The sequence below is a fragment of the Canis aureus genome, chromosome X (genome assembly GCF_053574225.1).
Source record: "Canis aureus isolate CA01 chromosome X, VMU_Caureus_v.1.0, whole genome shotgun sequence".
Lineage (NCBI taxonomy): Eukaryota > Metazoa > Chordata > Mammalia > Carnivora > Canidae > Canis > Canis aureus.
Window position 1 is genome coordinate 107,018,776 of NC_135649.1, and position 18,651 is coordinate 107,037,426.

Sequence of the window (18,651 nt, forward strand, 5' to 3'; positions counted from 1 at the left end):
TTCGAACTAAGAATTTTAGTACTTAAAAAAAAAAAAAAACCAACCAGCACCCCGCCTGAATCCATCTGTAGTTTTAACATTAGGAATTCAAATTGGAGTATTTTTAGCCTCTGGAGTTTAAGCAAGCCCTTAACTTGAGCCTCTGCCTGCATTTTATAATTTGGCTAATTTAAGTCATAAAGCAATTCCATCTTTGACAAGAAAGCAGGATCATTTTACTAATATTTTTATGCACTTCAAGAATTCTAATTGGAGACCTTGTAAGTAGGGATGGCATAGGAGGCAGAAAACGATACATTTTTATACTTCCTTGGACTTTTTTTTTCTTATGAAACACCATCCCAACTGTCAGAAATGAGAGTTATTTCAGATGCCCTCAAATGGTTCACTTAAAGCAGATTGCCAGAGGGGTTGCATTAGAAAATAGAAAAATCAATTCTAGATGAAAGCAAAACACAGAAGCTCCAAATTGGCAAGAAAGAACAGTTATATTAATCATTTAGTTATTTAAGAGCAGGATGGAGGAGATGGAGAAATGCTTTCCTAATGTCTCAAGATTGGGCAGTTTTAGTCATCATTTCTGTGTTCGGTGCATCTTATAAAAAACTTCACGAAAAGGGGCCCGACGAACCTGTCCCCAGCTCTGCGACCTTACTGCCCAGGATCTCGTCACGGCGTTGAAGATGCAGCAGGCAGTAATTAGATCACAGTCTGCAAAGTCAGGGGGAGAAACTGGAACGAATTATTTTCTTAAAGGAAGTGGTCATTCAAAGGCAGAAAACCCAAGTCACCTATAATTTCCTTGTCCACTTTGCCAAGGGATGGGCTGGGCAGGATCCAAGAACAGGAAGGGAGAGCTCGGCTGGGGTCAGGGAGCGGGGGTGGGAGCAAATTCCCCGGCGCAGAACGTGAGAGCGGCCAGCCCGGGAGACGCGGGCCGCCTCGGGAAGGGCGCAGAGTAGGCCCAGCATCTCGAAAGGGTGAGTCCAGGTGAGGGGCACGATACCGAGCGCCGCTGGCAGGGAGCCCGGTCCCCCGGGCGCGGTTCCCGCCCGCAGCGGCCTCCTGGCTGTCAGCGCGCAAAGTCGCCGCGTAGTCCCCCCCCCGCCGGATGAGTTAGGGCCCCTCTCGAAGCGGCAAGTTTGAGCCCGGGGCTCCTTTCCCAGGCGCCAACGCACCTGGGGTCGACCCCGCCCCCGCCCAGCCGGCCGCCTCCCCCCTGACACCACCAGGTCCGGGGGCGCCGGAGACTCGCGCCCCTCCAGTGAGCGCCTCCCGCAGCCCTGGCCGAGTTCCCGAGAGCCCCTGGTGAGCGGCGGCTCGTCGGGTCACCGCAGTCGGGGCCCGGGCCCGGGCCGCTCCCTCCAGCGCCGCGGCCCTGGGTTCGCGGCCAGCAGCCGGGGCGCGGGGCGGGGCCGGCCGGGGAGGCCGAAGCCGCGCGCTATTCCTGTCGCGGTGAGCTACCGGCATGTTATGTACGGAGCCCGATCCTGCCTCCGAGTCGCCGCGCTGACCTGCGCCCCCCCTCCTTAATCCCCCAGGCTTTGATTTGATCCTCCGGGCGGAACAAGCTCACCCCGCTCCCCGCCCCATACCCAGTTGTCCCCGGCCCTCGCGGGTGCCCGCAGCGCCCGTCCTCCTCGGCCACCCCCGGGAGGCCAGAGCCCTCGCCCCGCGCTCCCGGGCCGCCCCGAGCCGCCCCGAGCCGGGCCACATCCGCGCATCAGCGCCGTCGGAGATCCGGCGCCCCTCAGAATCAGTGCACCCCCAGCTCGGCCCTTCCAGGTGATGGTGCGAGGCCTCTGCGGCCCCCGGCGCGCAGGTGTGGGCTCCCCCGACTGGGACGGGGAGGGCGCTTTGGGGAACGCGCTGGCAGCCTCGGCAGCCGCCCAAAGCAAACCCCGCTCCCTCCGGAAGCCTCCCAACTCCGCGCCCTGCGCAACTAGCAGCTTCTGGAAACCATTCCCCGACCGGGTTTGCTCTGAGAGTACAGGGGCATCTGCAGGCCCGGCTGAAGGTGCCCGGGGCTTTCGGCCGAGCAGGCAAAATGGGCCCCCGCTAGGGGCTCCGGGGCTCGCGGACTCGGTCCTGGGGCCCGGTGCCCCGCGATGCCTCTGGCCGTCCCCGGTGGGCCCCAGCGCCGGCCCGGCCGCTTCCCGCCCTGGGCAGCATGAGTTATTTCCTCTCCTACTGTAAAGCTCATGGCGGCGCACTGCTCACCGGCTACCAGGCCCTGCGCGCCGAGGGCTTCCTGTGTGACGTGACGCTGGAGGCGGAGGGCAGCGAGTTCCCGGCCCACAGGTCGCTCCTGGCGTGTGCCAGCGACTACTTCAGGGCCCTGTTCAAGAGCCACACCCGGGAGTCCAGGGCAAGCGTGATTCACCTGCACGTGCCGTCGGCGGCCGGCCTGCAGCGCCTGCTGGACTTCATCTACACCGCCTGGCTGCCGCTCTCCATGGACACGGTGGAAGACACGCTGGAGGCCGCCAGCTACCTGCAGGTGACCGAGGCACTGGGGCTGTGCGGCCGCTACCTGGAGCGCCAGCTGGCTCCCGACAACTGCTGCTTCGCCGCCAACGTGGCGGCGCGCTTCGGCCTGCTGCACACGTTGGGCGCCGCGGAGCGCTGTATCGCGCGCCACCTGAGGGAGCTGCTGCTGCGGGGCGCCGGCCCCGCGGGGCTGCTGGAGCTGAACCCCACGTCGCTGAAGGCTCTGCTGGGTGCCCCCGACCTGGCGCGGGTGCCCGAGTCCTGGCTGCTGGGCCTGGCACTGGCCTGGCTGCGGCAGGAGCCTGAGGCCGAACGCCTGGCCCACTGCGCCTCGCTGCTCGAGCGCGTTCGCTTCGGCCTCGTCCCTGCCGACGTGCTGCGGCGCGTGTACTCGGGCTCTGGCCTCGACCTGCCCGCGCGGGTCAAGGGCCTCATCATCCAGGCCCTCAACTACCACCGGGCGCCCTCCCGCCAGCCGCTGTTGCAGGGCGAGCAGACCAGCGTCCGCAGTCCCCAGACCCGCATCTTGCTGGTAGGGGGGCGCAGGGCTCGGGAGGCGGTGGCCGAGGAGGTCGTGGTCCCCCAGAGGGTAGCCAGGGGCAGGGGCGCCGCGCCGGAGCCCCAGGAGGAGGAGGAGGAGGAGGAGGAGGAGGAGGAGGAGGAGCAGGTGGAAGAGGAGGAGGACTGGGAGCTCACCCAGGACGTGCTGGCCTTCGACGTGTACAACCACCGCTGGCGCAGTCTCACGCGGCTGCCTGCACCGCTCCTGGGGCACAGCGTGTGCACCGCAGGCAACTTCCTGTTCGTCCTGGGCGGGGAGAGCCCTCCGGAGGCCGCCTCCTCGCCGCCGGCAGATGGCCCGCGGCCGGTCACGGCGGAGGTGCACCGCTACGACCCGCGCTTCCACGCTTGGACCGCGCTGCCCGCTATGCGGGAAGCGCGGGCCCATTTCTGGTGCGGCGCGGTGGGCGAGGGGCTGCTGGCCGTCGGGGGTCTGGGCGCGGACGGCCAGGCGCTGGCGTCCGTGGAGATGTATGACCTGCGCCGGGACCGCTGGACGGCGGCCGCGGCGCTGCCGCGGGCGCTGCACGGCCACGCGGGGGCCGTCGGGGACCGTGGCGTCGTGTACATCTCTGGGGGCAAGGCGGGAAGCGGCGAGGGCGGCGCGAGCAGCCTCCGGGACGTGTACGCCCTGGGACCTGGGGAGCGAGCGTGGAGCAAGAGGGCGCCCATGAGCACCGCCCGCTTCGGGCACCACATGGCCGTGCTGCGCGGCGCGGTGTTCGCCTTTCTGGGGCGCTATGAGCCCTTCTCGGAGATCGAACGCTATGACCCCGGCACGGACCAGTGGACCCGGCTGCGACCGCTGCCCTACGATCGCTTCTGCTACGGGCTGGCCGTGGTGGAGGAGACGGCGCTGCTGCTCGGCGGCCTCAAGTGGCGGGAGTCGAGGCAGGTGCCTACCCGCAACGTGGTGGGCTATGACCTCGACCTGGACCGCTGGGAGGACATTGGCTGCGCGCTCCCCTGGGCCTGGAGCGGCCTCCAGTGCGCGGTGCTGCAGCTGGCTGAGGGCGGGGACGAGGAGAGGGAGGGCGGGCGCGCAGGGGCGCCGGATTTAGTGCTGGGCTTAATGGGGTAGTGCGGTCTTCGGCGACGGAGGAGAGAAAGTCGCGCCTGGGCAGGCTTAACGCAGTGACGCGTGGGCTTGCCCTAAGAACGGGACTGGGGGGGCAGAGCGGCTTCTGAAGTTTAAGTATGCGCACGAGGCCTTGGTGCAAGAACATTCCCCCTGAGCTGAGGACTTCTGGGACGGCTCATGCTGGTCTAGAGGTGGACTTTTAAAAATACTATATGACCCTATTCTCCCCTCTGATAGTTAAAGTGTTTCCCTAGGTGCTAACCAGTGATTTCTTTTGTGCCAAACAAACAAGGCCAAAAATGTGCTGCAAGAAGTTATATGCAAAACCCTGAAAATTGTTAGCCATAAGGGTTGTAATAGTAGGAAAAGATGGCATTATCTGAATAAATAGAGAAGGAAAGTGCCTTCAGTAAATAGTGTGGAATCATTATAAGGAGAACTATGATTTCAGGATTCAGAACTATGTATGGTTCTGCCCTGATGGTTTAATATAAATGTGGAACTGAGAGGGGAAAAATCTCTAAGTTTTGTTTTGTTTTTGAGAAAGTGGCCTGCGTTAAGTTTTTCTGTCCCTCATCCTTACCCCTAGCCTGCTTTTGCCCTGACTTTAGGCAGATCATTGGTTTTCAGTTTTATTTCAGCAGTCCTTAGCCATAATAATCAGGTTCTTCGGGTTATGTGGAACATCTAGCAAAACCCAATCCTATTTCTTTCATCTTCTTTAAGAGTTCATTATGCAGACATGCCAGTAGGTTATAGTTGTAATACACACACACACACACACACACACACACACACACTTTTGGCGGTCCCTTCCCCTCCCCAACCTCCCAAGAATCAGCAGAAAGGAAAGAAGAGTAGGTGAAATTTTCAAGTTTGTGTCAGCTAAACGGGAAAGGAGTTTGATTTTGCAGGGTCTCAGAAAAGATACTGGCACACACTGAACAGCTGCTGCTTCTGGCTTGTACTGCGGATGGAGTGGCAAAGTTAGAGCTCCCGACTAGAGAAGGGAGTAGGGGGCGGTGGCTCTGTGATTAGGTCTCAAAGAAATGTGGTGAGGACTCTGTATGAATAAAGTAGGTGCTTTATAAGGATTCATTAAGAGCTAAATTTATTTCACTTCAGTTTACAGTACTGCCTCTCTCCTAGATTTGAAACTAATGCAATAAAATGTACAGATAAATATAGTGTTAAAAGGTCTCTTTCATGCTAAGCTAATCACGAGTCTTTTAAAATTCATTAGTTTAATTTTTACCATTTAAAACAACAGAGCTGACTTTACAAAAGTAAAAGCTGCTTTAGTAGTAACACAGCTAGTCTTTCCATCAACTGCTCGTTGTTTACAGGGCATAACCTTGCCGCTGTATTCATGACACATCCATCAGATACAGATATTTTTAAATGAATGTACACATTTGGTCTAGTAAACATCAACAAGTCTAAACACCTGTAACAAGCACACTTCATTTTAGGACAAGAGGTTTTGTTTTTTTTTGTTGTTGTTGTTTTTACATATACAAAATTCCACAAATTTAATGTACGTCAATATCCATGCAGTAAATAAATGTTTTTACAAATAGGTTTTTTTAAATGATAAAAATATTACACTAGACCCAAAATTCCATACAAACATTAATACATGATTTCTCATCCATTTTGACTAAATATAGGATTACTGAAAATGTGCTGTAGAAAGGCCACTCTCCTGTACAGTGTGCAAAGTCTGCAAAACGATAGTGATTCAATGTTGGTTTCAAAAGCAAAGAAAAAGATCCCTGCTGTGGAGCTTTTACTTTCTCCTCTACAGCAAAAATATTCACTGGCATATATCTGAACTCTTAGAGATGAAAGTACATTCACTGAGCTGTACAGGCAACAGTATAAAGCTGATTAGAAGTAGATTTTAGAATATAGAATAGTAAAGGAGGGTCCCTTCCTCCTCCTAAAAAAAAACAGCAAATTGTGACTTGTACGTTATGCAGCCAGACACTAAAAAGCAGCACAGTCATTATCATGCTGTGATCACTTTCAAAAACGAGATACTTATAAATGGAAAATATATGAAGAGGACTTTTTCACAGACTTCATCCACTCTATAGAACAATTCATGAAGCTAGGAAAAACCTCTATAAATTCTTTCTCTCATATAATTCAGTGTAATATATTTCTGAATGACCATTATCCTCTTGCTCCTCAGGAGAGAGGCACATTTTTATTTTTCAACATTGTTTTCTGTATTAGAACACACATTGGCCTGTATCTAAATGTATTTTACTTTCCTGCCTTAAATATAATTACATAAGTGCAATTAATGGACTGGGGGAAAATTGGAAACTAACTGGAAAGTTGATTCATTTCTGTTTATCCCTTGTTTTTTAGTAGCTGGAGTTTAAAAACATGAGTTGGGCTGAAATTCTATATATATATATATCTGTTAGCTGCCTTTCTGGGTGAATTAGCTGTGTTTTACAAAATCCACTCTCAAATTCCTCTGTACACAATCAGCATTTCATCACTACAAAAATAAAGGAAGATTTAAACCAGGAAAATAAAGCAGCTCTATCTTCAATTTTGGTCTTAGTTACAAAAACATCTTACAAAGCTTTGCCCTGATACACCATTAAGTGTCCCCATAGATTTGGAATAATATTTCCATTAACCAGCTTTCACAAGTTAACAGACTGTTAAGACGAATATTAGATACCTGAACTTTTCTTATGTTGATGCTCCTCTATTTTGCTTAACTCTTGTATGCACATCTACATTTCACAAAAATAAAACTACAGCATTAAACTTTGTGCAATGTTTAAGAAAATTCTTAGAGCATTTTAATAAATATAAAAAAGGTTTAAATTCTTTCCCACCCACAAGGATGTCTGCACCTGAAAAAATGTGATTTACTTTTGAAGTCTTGTTTATATAAAATTAACTTAAAGGGAGAAAAGATGACCTTAGATAGAAAACTGCCTTTTTGTGGTTTTACTACTTGAAGACCACCTGTCTTCAGAGTTGTTTGCAAAAGTTAATTTTAAGTCATTGAAGACAGTTGATTTTGCACATGGTAAACATAAGCTGAGCACTAACTGCATATAAAATATACAAATGCTCATTAAAGACAGTGGTATTATGACCATATATGGTTTGTTTCATATAGTTTGGTAACTTTAAAGTATAGCTTGTCAAGTGTTCCACACACTGATATAAAACTACCTCATATACTTGATCAAAGTACCAGAAGGTACCAGATGGCCAGAGGACAGAATACACTTACACATGTGTTTCAATGTATGAGTGAGTATGTGTGAGAGAGGAAGTGATTGCATCTACTTCAGAAGAAAGACTTAATGGGTCATTTGAGGTGGTGTTTTGACAGATATCCAAGAAAAGATCGAGGTACATCTGCTTCCATTGTTGGAATTCTTTAGATGTCAAGTCTGGATTGTCTAGGACTTTATCAATAATGGCTACTTCCCCTTCTCTGGCCTGAAAAGCAAAAGGATTCAACAGTTAAGGTGGGTACAGACTTTCATTCGCGTTTAAAATAAAAAGTTAATAAATCTTGAGAAGCCCATAAGAAATGGCTCTGGTATGCTCAAACCCAGAGATTTAGACTCAAATCCTAGTGTGCTTTTTTATACACCCAAGGTAGGCCTGTCTGTGTGGTTAGTTTCTCTTGGCTGATCTTGTTTCCCATCTCTGTCTATGGAAACCTTCCTCATTCTTTAACATCCAGTTCAGATGCCTCTCATTTCTTAAAGCCTTCCATCAACAATCCCCCCAAAATGTTTTCTCCCTCATTTATGTCCTCCTAACACTTTATCACTGCCACTGAGTGGACTTACATACTATGTGTTGAGTTACTTTTGCACTGTCCTATCCTTCCTGCTAGATGGTTAGCTCCTCATACTTGTATGAGAGAGAGCACAGCCCTCCTGTCACCACAAATAGTAACTCTTGATGTATGAAGGTCATGGCTCCCTTCCTGTAGCACTGGGGGTCTGCAATGCAAAGGAGCCCTCCCTTCTCTGTTGGAGGCCAGCAGCTCTCAGCTGAAGAATGAGGTTCATTTTGGGGGAGCTCAACATAGCACAGCTATCTCCTGTGGGAGAAGTGAGTCTTCCCAGTGGGAGGAGGGATGAAGATGAGAGGGTCAGTCAGTCTGAGGAGCTAAGGCCTGTCTTTTAAGCACTCAAGGAAGGGGCAGGGAAGTCTAGGGAGTGTTTTGTGGGAAGTGGGAAGGGAGAGCTGGGAAGGAAATACAGCAAGGCGCCTAAGCAGTTGTTCTGGTCCTTGGGGTCAGATGGGGACAGCAGGACTGGGGCTGAGGAGGTTGGGGGTAACCTTGTGCTTGGTGAGGGGCCTGTTATGGTTCCAGGGACTACACACATCCAGGGTTGCTTGGGCAGTTACAATTTCCATCCTCCTAATTTCCCACTCTGAAAAGTATAGGGCTCTGTGGTTTGGTTTTATCAATGAGAAGCATTTCTTCACAGTTGTTTTTCATCATCTTTGTTCCAGAGAGTGGAGCATAGCCTCACACACCTAGTGATTCACCAGTACTCAATGAACTGAACATTGGCAGGAGCTCAAATTCTTTGCTACTGGAAGTAAATGCTTTTGGGGATCTGGAGCATTAAAGACAGGGCTGAGGGGCTGAGAGAACAAGACAGAAGCAGATCTTCAAAATATGTGAGCCTGACCAGCATCCAAATGCCTGTCTGTTTTTACAAGCAGACAGTTTGGATCTGAATGGGGTGGGGGGGCTCTGTAAGGTGGGAAGGTGAGGTTATCTTTGGAATAGGGCTGGTCAGCAGAATCATTCTAAATAAAGATTTAGATTTAGCAGAATCTAAAGAAATAAACATTTTATTTATTTATTTATTTATTTATTTATTTATTTAAGAGAGGGATCATGAGAGTGGGGGGAGCAGAGGGAGAGGAATAGGCAAACTCCGGGCTGAGTGTAGAGCTAGATGTGGGGCTCCATGTCAGGACCCTGAGATCATGACCAGAGCCAAAATCAAGAGTCGGATATTTAGTTGACTGAGCCCCCCAGGCACCCCTAGCAGAATTATTCTTATTGCTATTATAGCTCTTTCAAATTCTTGCCTTAGTTACCAAAAGGCCATTAAGTTGCCCCACAGATTTGCAATAGTGCTCGCAGGAATACCAACTACAAGCTAACTGACTCTGAAAACCTGCCTGCTTGCTACTGGAAACTTTTTATAATCAGGCATTTTCTATTTTGTTTACCTATTTGGTACTCATCAATGCTTCAAAATCACCAAACCTCAGCAGCACTCCATGGATCTGAAATATTTCCCAAAGGAGCCCTTTGACCTTTTGTTTCCTGAAATTCCTGCGCCACATACTCTGTATGGTAGTTCTTTTGTGTTTATGACTTTTCAAGGTTGGAAGGCCCACTTGGGGAGAATTTGTACAGCTGGCCCTCTCCCCTCATACACACACGGTGAGGGGGCTCTGTTTCCTGCCTCCCTCTTCAACCTCCTGCCTCTCTGTTCCCCTCTCTTCACCACCTCCTCCTCAATCTGGAGGTGGCATAATAAGGAGACTACAGATAATGTAAGCACTTATGGAAGTGTAGAAAAAGAAAGAAACATGTGAGTTGGGAACTGATAGCGTAAACAGAACAATTATAAAATTTGTATATGGAACATGAATCACTGTGGCTTCACTCCAAATGTGCTGCAGGAGATATTCACGAAAGATCTCAAAGCCTTTTAGTGCCCACTATTGCATTCTGCATGCATGCTGTGTTCTTTTAATAACTATATTAATAACAATATTAATATGCCAATAACATGGCATATTTATCTTAGGAAAATGAAAGACAAAGGAATAACACCAGTCCCACATTTTTGAAATAAAAAATTTAATTACGTCCGGTTTTCTCCTAGAACTAAGTCACTTAGCATTTAGCCAATGCTTTGAGATGATAACGAAAAGTTAAGGTGATTTCCTCTTAACCAATGTACTTACAACGCTACAGAACAGCTGAGCTTGCTTCTTCCCCTCTACCTACCCACCCCCACCCCCTCTCCATTTTGTATTTTTTCATTTAGACTATCTGGTAATTCACCGGGCTCAAGAATGAATCTCTAAGGAATTTCTCCTTCTATTTCATATCTTACCTTTAAAGTGCTTTTGAGAATTCTCAGCCTGTGTAGTTTGTCATTCATCACAGGGTCATTACATCTCTTTATAAAGGATAGCTTGTATTCCATCTTAGTTGAAATACGATGTTCTCCCAGCGGTGACAGACTGGCTTGCTCCAATGCCCTGTATAAATCTTGCAATGAATCTCCTAACTTTTCTTCCCTACTTTCACCTGCAATGTTCAAAAAAAGAGAGAAATGAATCCAGTGTAATGGACAGTTAATGGGCACTCCAAAAATCTACTAAAAATAATCCAAACCATCTGAAAAACAGGATAATGAATGATTGGGAAAACACATTATTACATTAAAAAATCCCCACAGCTGCTAGTTATATTGGGTAAGATTTTTAGAATGGTCAGATAATACGATGTTTGATTAACAATATTCTCTTAACAGCAAATCACCGTACATATCTTTAGTCCATTAAGTTCAAAGATAGAGTACAAAAGGTACACAACACAGAAACAATCCTGCACGTACTTTAATATTTTAACACATTAATGAATATCCCTTATCATTATACTGAGAAGCATAGAAGTGCTGATTAATAGAGCTCTCCTGGTTTAGCAATACTGAATGAACTGATTTTTACATTTTTCCAGACTGCATAAGATGGAATGGTATTCACTGGAGTTATATTTGATTATAAAAATCTTCCAATAATGCACCATAGAGGATTATTAGGTTTCATGTGACTGCCATAGTAGTGCCTGCCACATTGTAAATCTAGTAAATGACCATAAATTATCATGAATAATAATGCTTTAATTAAGGTGAAATATGAGAATGTTTACATGCAAATGTAAGGAAAAACCTGGCACATACTAGGAGAAGCTACTTAGCATTTGTAAGATCTATTTGTAAATAGATCTATTTGTAAGCATTTGTAAGATGAAGGAAATAATCCAATATTTTTGAGAGAAAAAATCGGAGTCTAGTTCAGGAAAGGACCTTAGATCTATTTGAATAAATCAAACTCCAATCTTGTTCTTTAATTGCCTGAATCCTGGTATCATGTCTTTCTCAATAATTATAAACAAAGATAAACTTGGATTTTGCTTTGAGTGGTGGATAGGATTAGGGTTAGGTCACGTTTCCTTTAATAGAGAGCCAAAGAGTACTATTTGAGGAATACTAATTATATTGGCTCAAGGAGTAAATATGGAATGTTGTTCATTCCACCATGGTCCATGTGAATATTTTAGGCTTGCTGACATAGTTTAAAAAAAAAGACTCCCGAGTTGCTAATCGATAATAACAGTAGTTAACATTTATATGTGCCAGGCAGAAGGGTAAATGATTAACATTCATGGTCTCTTTTAATTCTCACAATGCTGAGAATAGATCTATTTGATTTTCATTTTATAGCAGGGAAGCACCTTGCTCAAGGACATACTCAGTAAGTGTAAGTGGCAGAGCCAGAATTGCAGCTGGGCAGTCTGGCTCCAGAATCCATGATTTTAACAAGAATTCTATACTGCCGATTTTGTCTGTGGTCATTTGAACCGTATTTAACAGCAGGAGTTGATGAATCTGTGAGAATTCCTTAAAAAGCAGCATTCTAAAAAAATGTTTGAGAGTGTACCTAAACTGCTCCCAAAGCCCATAAACACAGCACCTGAACTTGAAAGGATCACCTTTAGCAGTAAAATAGTAGCTTCATGTCAGTTCACATTCAATTTTTGGCGCTGCTGTGGAGGTTAGTAACTAATGGTCGGAATGGTTATTGAGTCCTTCCATTAGAAAGTTCCTTGTTATCATCAGCACATGCTATCATTAATTCCTCTCTAATGAGTTTTTAACTTCCTAATCATATGCCTAAGTTAGAACTATAAAAATACCAAAATCCCTTTTAAACAACAGCTTTTTAATTCTCTGTTGGCTCATTCTTGGACGTCTGCAACACCTAGAGGATTTTGGGGGATGGAGGGCTGTGAAAAGGAGGAATTGCTTTGCGGGTTAAGAGCAAGATCGAAATAAGATAGTGAATTATGACTGGCAATGGTTTGGAGCTGGGAAGGCACAAAATCAGGCCCCAAATCGTAAGGCCATTCAGAGTAACTACATGGGAGATGTAAAAACAAGGATACATTTGAACAGCATAATTCCATTTCATAAATCATAGGCCAAGAAAGGACCCCAAGGAATTATTTGGTAGTCATCATTCTTTGTGCCTTAGGGCAAGACTGCATCTAAAGCCAGGTGTAATTTCAGAGAGTTGGGGTCGGGGGAGGGAGGCTGGGAGGCCTAACTGATGTGAATTACAGCAGTTAATGTATCAGGTGGCCCTAATGGATTAGTTCAGCTCTTGAAAGACTGTGAAGAAAGAAAGGAACTCAGAATTCAGGTTTAGGATTTAAGGGAGGCGGAAGTATTTTTATATTTTATATAGTTAATTTTGATTTTAAGATAACCTTCCATATTATCTACTACTGTAGGGAGTATATATTTTGTTCAAGACCATTCTTACCCAGTTTTCTTTCTCCCCAGTTCTTAAAGTTTGTGGAATACTGGGCCAGGGGACTGGCTTTTTGTAAAATTTCAATGTGGTCCTACTTTAAGAAGGACAAGTAAAGATTCAATATTAAAAAGTGACACACACACACAGTTATTAAATAAATACAAATGGAAAGTCCCCCCCCCACCCCTTGCCATTAAAGGACAACATAATTCTGCTAAGTATCTGGTTTGACAGTTGTTAAGAAGAATTCAGTATAGATTTATCTCTGGTCAGCACATGTGAACAAGGAATCACAATGAAACAGAACACAGAAACATTTCCAAGTATATTAATGGAATAGTGCAGCTCCTATTAGAGATAAGTAAGGCTCTCCTCCCCCCAGTCCATACACATCATACACATACGCAACACCACAAGACACAGTAGTGGGATGAAAAAGGATGAGGGATTGAGATGCCAGGCTACCACAAAATGCCACCAATTACTTAACATTTTAAGACTAGACAAAGAGTCCTTTTATTTTCAAAGGACGGGGGTGAGAAGCAAAGTCACATTATAAATCTGATTCACTGTGCTCAACAGGCAAAACAACACAGAACTCAACATTCAAGACAAAAACAGACCTTTATTTTCTTTTATAATTTTCAATTGGTTTCCTTGATTTTTTTTCTCAGATGAATACCAATTAAGTCAACTGGGGCTACTGTTGCAACTAAAAATATGAAAGCACCGTTATTTTCTTCTCTTTTTTGCCCTCTTCTTCTTCTCCTCACTTCTCTTCTGGTTTTGTTTGTTTTTTTTTTTTTTTTTGTGTTTTTAGACTTTGGCTTTTCTTCTTCTAGAAGAGGCTTGCTTTGGAAGATGAAGCAAGCAGTTGCTGAGTTCTGCTTCCCAATTGACTTTCCTTCAGTATAGCAGTTCAGCCATTTGGAGCACTGGCAGGACGCCAGCTCTTTTGCAATTTGAAGGAATGTTTTCTGAAAGTTGGCAAAGTGTAGAAGACCACATGTGAACCACTGGCTGTACATAGGAACCTTCTTAGGAACCTTCTGCAATTCCTAATGAGGATATGTATTGCTGCTACAATGAAATTTTAATTTGTATCCAATTTACTCAGGAACTGGGGGGTCTGTGCAGGAATAAATTCCCTCCCAAATTTTACTGAGGTTTATTTACAATGTATAAATTAGTCCTGTGTCAGATGACTTACTCTCCCAATTTTATTAAAACAAAGCGAACATACAAAGTTCTCTTTCCGATACAAAATTTCATTGGCTGATAGATTTGAGGATCACAATGAAGTTACTGATGGATTAACTTGTATTCTGTGTCAGGGGAGCAGGTCATTTCTGGCTGTGTCCTACTTGGCAGGGATGAAAGAAGACCCTCTCTTGTCTCATTTATACTCTAACTACACTATGAAATATGGTGACTCTAGGAATGTGGTATCACAACAATTCACTGTCCGGTTGTTTCAGGTTGCATGTGACTCCCAGGTGGTGATAAAGAAAAGCTCAAAGAAAAACATTAGCTAATGCAAAATAATATGCAATTAGTTGAAACTTCCTTGCCAATGGCTTATTAGCAGATGATCATGCATCTCTCAGATACTAAAAGGTCTTTGGTTGACGTGTTTCTCTACATTCAGGCTCAGTGGTTTCCAAACTTTTTTGATTGTGCATCTTTACCAGTTAAAACACTTCTATTGTTAATAACGTACATACACGTATTACTCTATATTAATAGATATGCATGTTATAAAGCAGACACAGAAAATAAATTTGAAAGGACGAGTTATAAAACCTGAGGAGGAATTCCAATGTTTTTTCCTCCTGTACCTTAATGGTCCCATATGTACCGTATGTACGGAGACCCTAACTGTGACTTTCCCTGAGCAGAATACACCTCCCTCTCATTTGCCCTTCCCAGTCTCCTACCAGGCACCATGCCTTTTGCACCCAACGTTTAAAGTGAGGGATGGGTTTCTCTCCTTTATATGTGAACTACTCCAGAGAGGGCTCCCTATCACGTGACTGTGTAGGTTTTAAGACAGTTTATTGTGTCATTTTGTTCAGGATTTCTTTGGTGAACGTCAAGGAGAGCAGAATACAAACTTGGAGACCTAAAATTTCATCCTGGTGTCCTCCCCGTTTCCCTGCCCCTGCAATGACAATGCTGAAGGAGAGGAGAAAATGAAAACAGAACAAAATGAGGTGCATATACCAACTGGGCTCTTGAAGAGCCAAGCCAACAGCAGATAATCATTTCTGGTACATGTTTTGGAAGGGAACTGTGCTATCTTAAAATTGGACAATGATGTCCTCATGGAAATAGTTGTTCCTTCCACAACACAGCTGGGTCATGAGCACATAAGGCTGGGAAAAGCGAAGTCACAAGTGGGAGAGAAGGCTGGACATAGTAGCATTAGTCACCGGTCAGATGTGAGAGGCATTTGTTCTTGTGCAGCGGCAGAGGGTTCTGAGGCTTCCAGGCTGAGGGTGTCACGTATGTGGAGCACTATTCTTGTCATGAAGGGCAATTAACATTTGCATTGAGATACGGGAATATTTTCTGTGAATACTAATTTACTAGCACGCGCCATGATAAACAACTTATTTATGTGTAAGGTGACAATTAAACTTTTAATGGGTTCAATGTAGACAGGTTTAATGTTTCTAGGTTTTATGCTAAAGATGATTATGTATTCAGGAGTCTACCCTGTAATTTGAATTGTCTTACAATTAAATATTAGATCTCTTAATTCATGCTTTTATATAAGTCAATAGCTATGCCTAGCATTGTAAAACTGGAGGGAGGGCAGTTTGTTATAGCAGAAAAAAAAGCAGAAGATTTTAAAAGCTGGCTTTTACTTGTTGCTCTGTACTCAACCACCCTTTTCATAATTAGAAGTAATTTCCATCTTTTAAGCAAAATGATGAAGAAAAAATGATTTCAAGTAAGAAAAAAACCCTTTCCTTTAACAGAACAGCTTGAGTGAATCCTTTTTAGAGAAGAACATGGGAAGTCCATCCATGTTAAGAATGACCTTGTGCTTTATTGAAATTAAGTATAGCCCATAGTAGTGTCAGTCAATCCCTTCTGCACAACAGAAAAGCTTACTTCCAAAAAGATGTGACTAAAGAGAGACAGAACTGAAGTTTATTCTATGCTTCATTCTCTAAGCATGTAATTTCTGCCAAATTGTGTGGTTTAATGCCATAAATAAGACAGTGGTTGAGTTTTCAGGGCACTGCCGCAGTTTTTATGATGGATAGTTCAGATGGCAAAGTCCTGGTGTCCTTGGCATTGATTTATTGATCCACAGGGAAGGTTCTTTGAGGGTCAATCACAAACATAAATGACAGATTCTAGATTTGCCCATAGAATTTAGAAAATTTAACTAGCAGAGACATGGAGGTCAAAGTACCTGGCTCTCAGGCAGGAATGCATAAAGAGGACAGTTTAAAACCAAAGCTAAGACATGATTGTATTCCAAAATTACTGTGGAGTCACCATATGCCTTAATGAGAAAAAACGAAAATTCTTCTTATCATAACATTTTACTATGACTTAAACAGAGAGAATGACCCAAGATAATCCCACTAATATTGAATGCCAACAAAAAGCTTTTCGATGGATTTCTAAATACCACAACCATCATTTTTATATATACTTAAACAACACAGTAAAATGGTTAGAGCACAGAGGCAAATGTAAGGCAGATCAATGTGATTTTTATTCACAACACAAATTCCATTTGTGAGAAAGAAGCAGAGATTACTTCTCTTTGGAAAGATATTTACTATCAAGCATACTTTGCAAATTATTTAGCTATCTAAAAAGATTTGATACCAACTGGTCATATTTTTATTTTTAAGGAATTTATATTTTTACAGGTATTCACATTAGGCAGTACCACACAGTGCGGCGACAGGAAGGAGAAAGAACATTTCCAAATACAATGTTAAATTCTTTGTTCATTGCACAGTATGAATATCCATTGATTAGCATTGAAATTATTACAGAGTGTCTTCATCCAACTAAATTAAGGAAAGTTCACATCCACTACAGAAGGAAAATAAGCAATATTGAGCCACAGGGGACCCAGTTACATAGTATTAAATAATATCTGAAGCTAGTTTGAAAGACATCCAGACAAAATACTTTTTCAAAAGTGAGAACCACAGCCTATAGTTTCGGAAAATTTTACAGAAAAAGAATAGCTCATGCCTGTCCTATGAGGCAACACCATTTGTATACAAGTGCCAAGAAATAAGGAGAAAGTTAGGATTTTAGCTGAGGAATCTAATAAAGCCTGGCATGAGGATTTTTCTTCATTAGTGTCACCGAAAGCAGTCTCTGTGTTGCACCTGAATACACTTGGTAATAGAATCAACAGAGTAAATTTCAGAGCAGGTTGGGTATACCTTGCCTTAAAAGATTACACTTAGTTTAGTACAATACAGCACGTCAAGTTTTAAAAATGCAAAATACACTTAATACACAGACTTTGCTTCCTCTGCTTTGCCTTAGAGAGGCCACCAAAGAGTCCATTAAATAGCCAGGGTTTTCTAGTTATCGGAGCTGATCCCTCTCCTTTCCTGGTGTCAGGGGAACACAACCGAAGTGTCACCACACACAGCCCCTACCCAGCAGTGCCCTTCCCCTTCTGTTCTCCCACAGAACCGCAGTTTTCTGTCACTGTGCTCCATCTTGATGGGCTTTGATCTTATGCTCCCAGTGTAGGAAGCAAGTCCCAGTGTAGGAAGCTTGCATTCTTCTCAAGAGTGGCCTGCCCCTCTTAACATCCCTTTAGGGAGGCCCCCAATCCAAAACACTTGATGATCTAAGCTTTTTAAAAGTCAGTTTTCTGTTATAAACAGCAAGGACGAGGCCAGTTTAGTTGCTTGCAAGAGGTTGATGCTGAGTCTGCGCCGTGCCGACTCTCTCCGATCTAAATTCTCTAAACATTAGCTTATCAATCTGTGAGTCCAATGGGTTGAGTGCCAACAGAAGTGGATCCGATTTGGCATGGAGAGGTTCTACCAACTCTCGCAGTGTATTAGCCTAATATGATAAAGCAGTGATACAATATGATGAAAGACCTGCGAGTGCCATTATTTCCAAAGCACATTAGTATCTGTATTAGAAATACCATCATGCAATACCCATGAAGAGAAAAGAGAAAAAAACTGGCTAGAATTGCATATGGTTTTAATACCATCATGTCTCTCTGTTGGCATGCAAGTCTACTTGGCCATAAACGGGACAGTTTTTGTTTTATGCTTGGTTATTTGGAAATGCCAATCTCACGTATACAAAATAACACACAGCGCGGATACATCTTTTCCCGCTTCTGTACTTGTATGTGCACGTCTATAACTCTACTCAGAGAAGTTTATGGTGAAAGTGTGCTCCATACACTTGTAAAATGATCAGTCTTTCAAGAAAATTAAACTGCATTTCTATAGGAGATCCTTCCTCAAATTCAGCCAACAAGAAGCATGAGGAAAAATTTCCCGGCCTGCCTTCCACCTAAGCGCCCTGATACATATGCTGCCATGTGTTCATGAGCGACACGGAAGAGCACAGCTCATGTGGCTCCGGCAAGGAGGCCGCATGCTGACCAGTACCAAGTGGAGAGAAATGAAAAGCCCTTACAGGGTAAATGTGATGAAATGACTTTACCCCTGAGCCTAAGCCACGTGGGAAGGAACTAAGAAACAGCAAGAGACTGAGATTTCTGAATGACCTGGGAGACAAGGAACAATCGGGATAAAAGAAACTGTAGCCTCTTTTGGTTCATTTTATTTTGGGTTTTGGGGCATCCAAATATTGTTATCAGGCACAAATCAGCAGTATCTTTTTCTTTCTAGCCC

At 44.7% G+C, this 18,651-nt stretch overlaps 2 protein-coding genes and 1 long non-coding RNA gene across 10 annotated transcripts in view; 2 read left to right on the forward strand and 1 right to left on the reverse strand.

The window, feature by feature from the left end:
* The first annotated feature begins 866 nt into the window (after positions 1-866).
* LOC144308477 (uncharacterized) overlaps positions 867-18,651 on the forward strand; it is a 134,380-nt gene continuing 116,595 nt past the window's right edge. For all 4 annotated transcript variants that reach the window (XR_013374948.1, XR_013374946.1, XR_013374947.1 and 1 more), the window contains exon 1: positions 867-980. This is a non-coding gene — a long non-coding RNA (uncharacterized LOC144308477). The remainder of the gene's footprint in view (positions 981-18,651) is intronic.
* Positions 1,379-6,685, forward strand: KLHL34 (kelch like family member 34). Its single transcript, XM_077889015.1, has one exon. The coding sequence runs from the start codon at positions 2,171-2,173 to the stop codon at positions 4,130-4,132; it is 1,962 nt and encodes a 653-aa protein (XP_077745141.1). The 5' UTR covers positions 1,379-2,170; the 3' UTR covers positions 4,133-6,685.
* The window catches only part of CNKSR2 (connector enhancer of kinase suppressor of Ras 2), a 275,826-nt gene continuing 262,401 nt past the window's right edge, over positions 5,227-18,651 (reverse strand). For 4 of the 5 annotated variants that reach the window (XM_077889011.1, XM_077889013.1, XM_077889010.1 and 1 more), the window contains 2 exons: positions 10,285-10,481; positions 5,227-7,615 (listed from right to left, as the gene is read on the reverse strand). In XM_077889011.1, coding sequence (XP_077745137.1) covers positions 7,400-7,615; positions 10,285-10,481 — 413 coding nt within the window. In that variant the 3' untranslated portion in view covers positions 5,227-7,399. Of the gene's footprint in view, positions 7,616-10,284; positions 10,482-16,486; positions 17,840-18,651 lie in introns of those variants that run through there. The other variant, XM_077889014.1, reaches the window with a different exon arrangement.

Excerpts from the sequence above, each read along its gene's own strand:
- KLHL34 (XM_077889015.1), top strand. The coding sequence starts at position 2,171 with ATGAGTTATTTCCTCTCCTACTGTAAAGCTCATGGCGGCGCACTGCTC.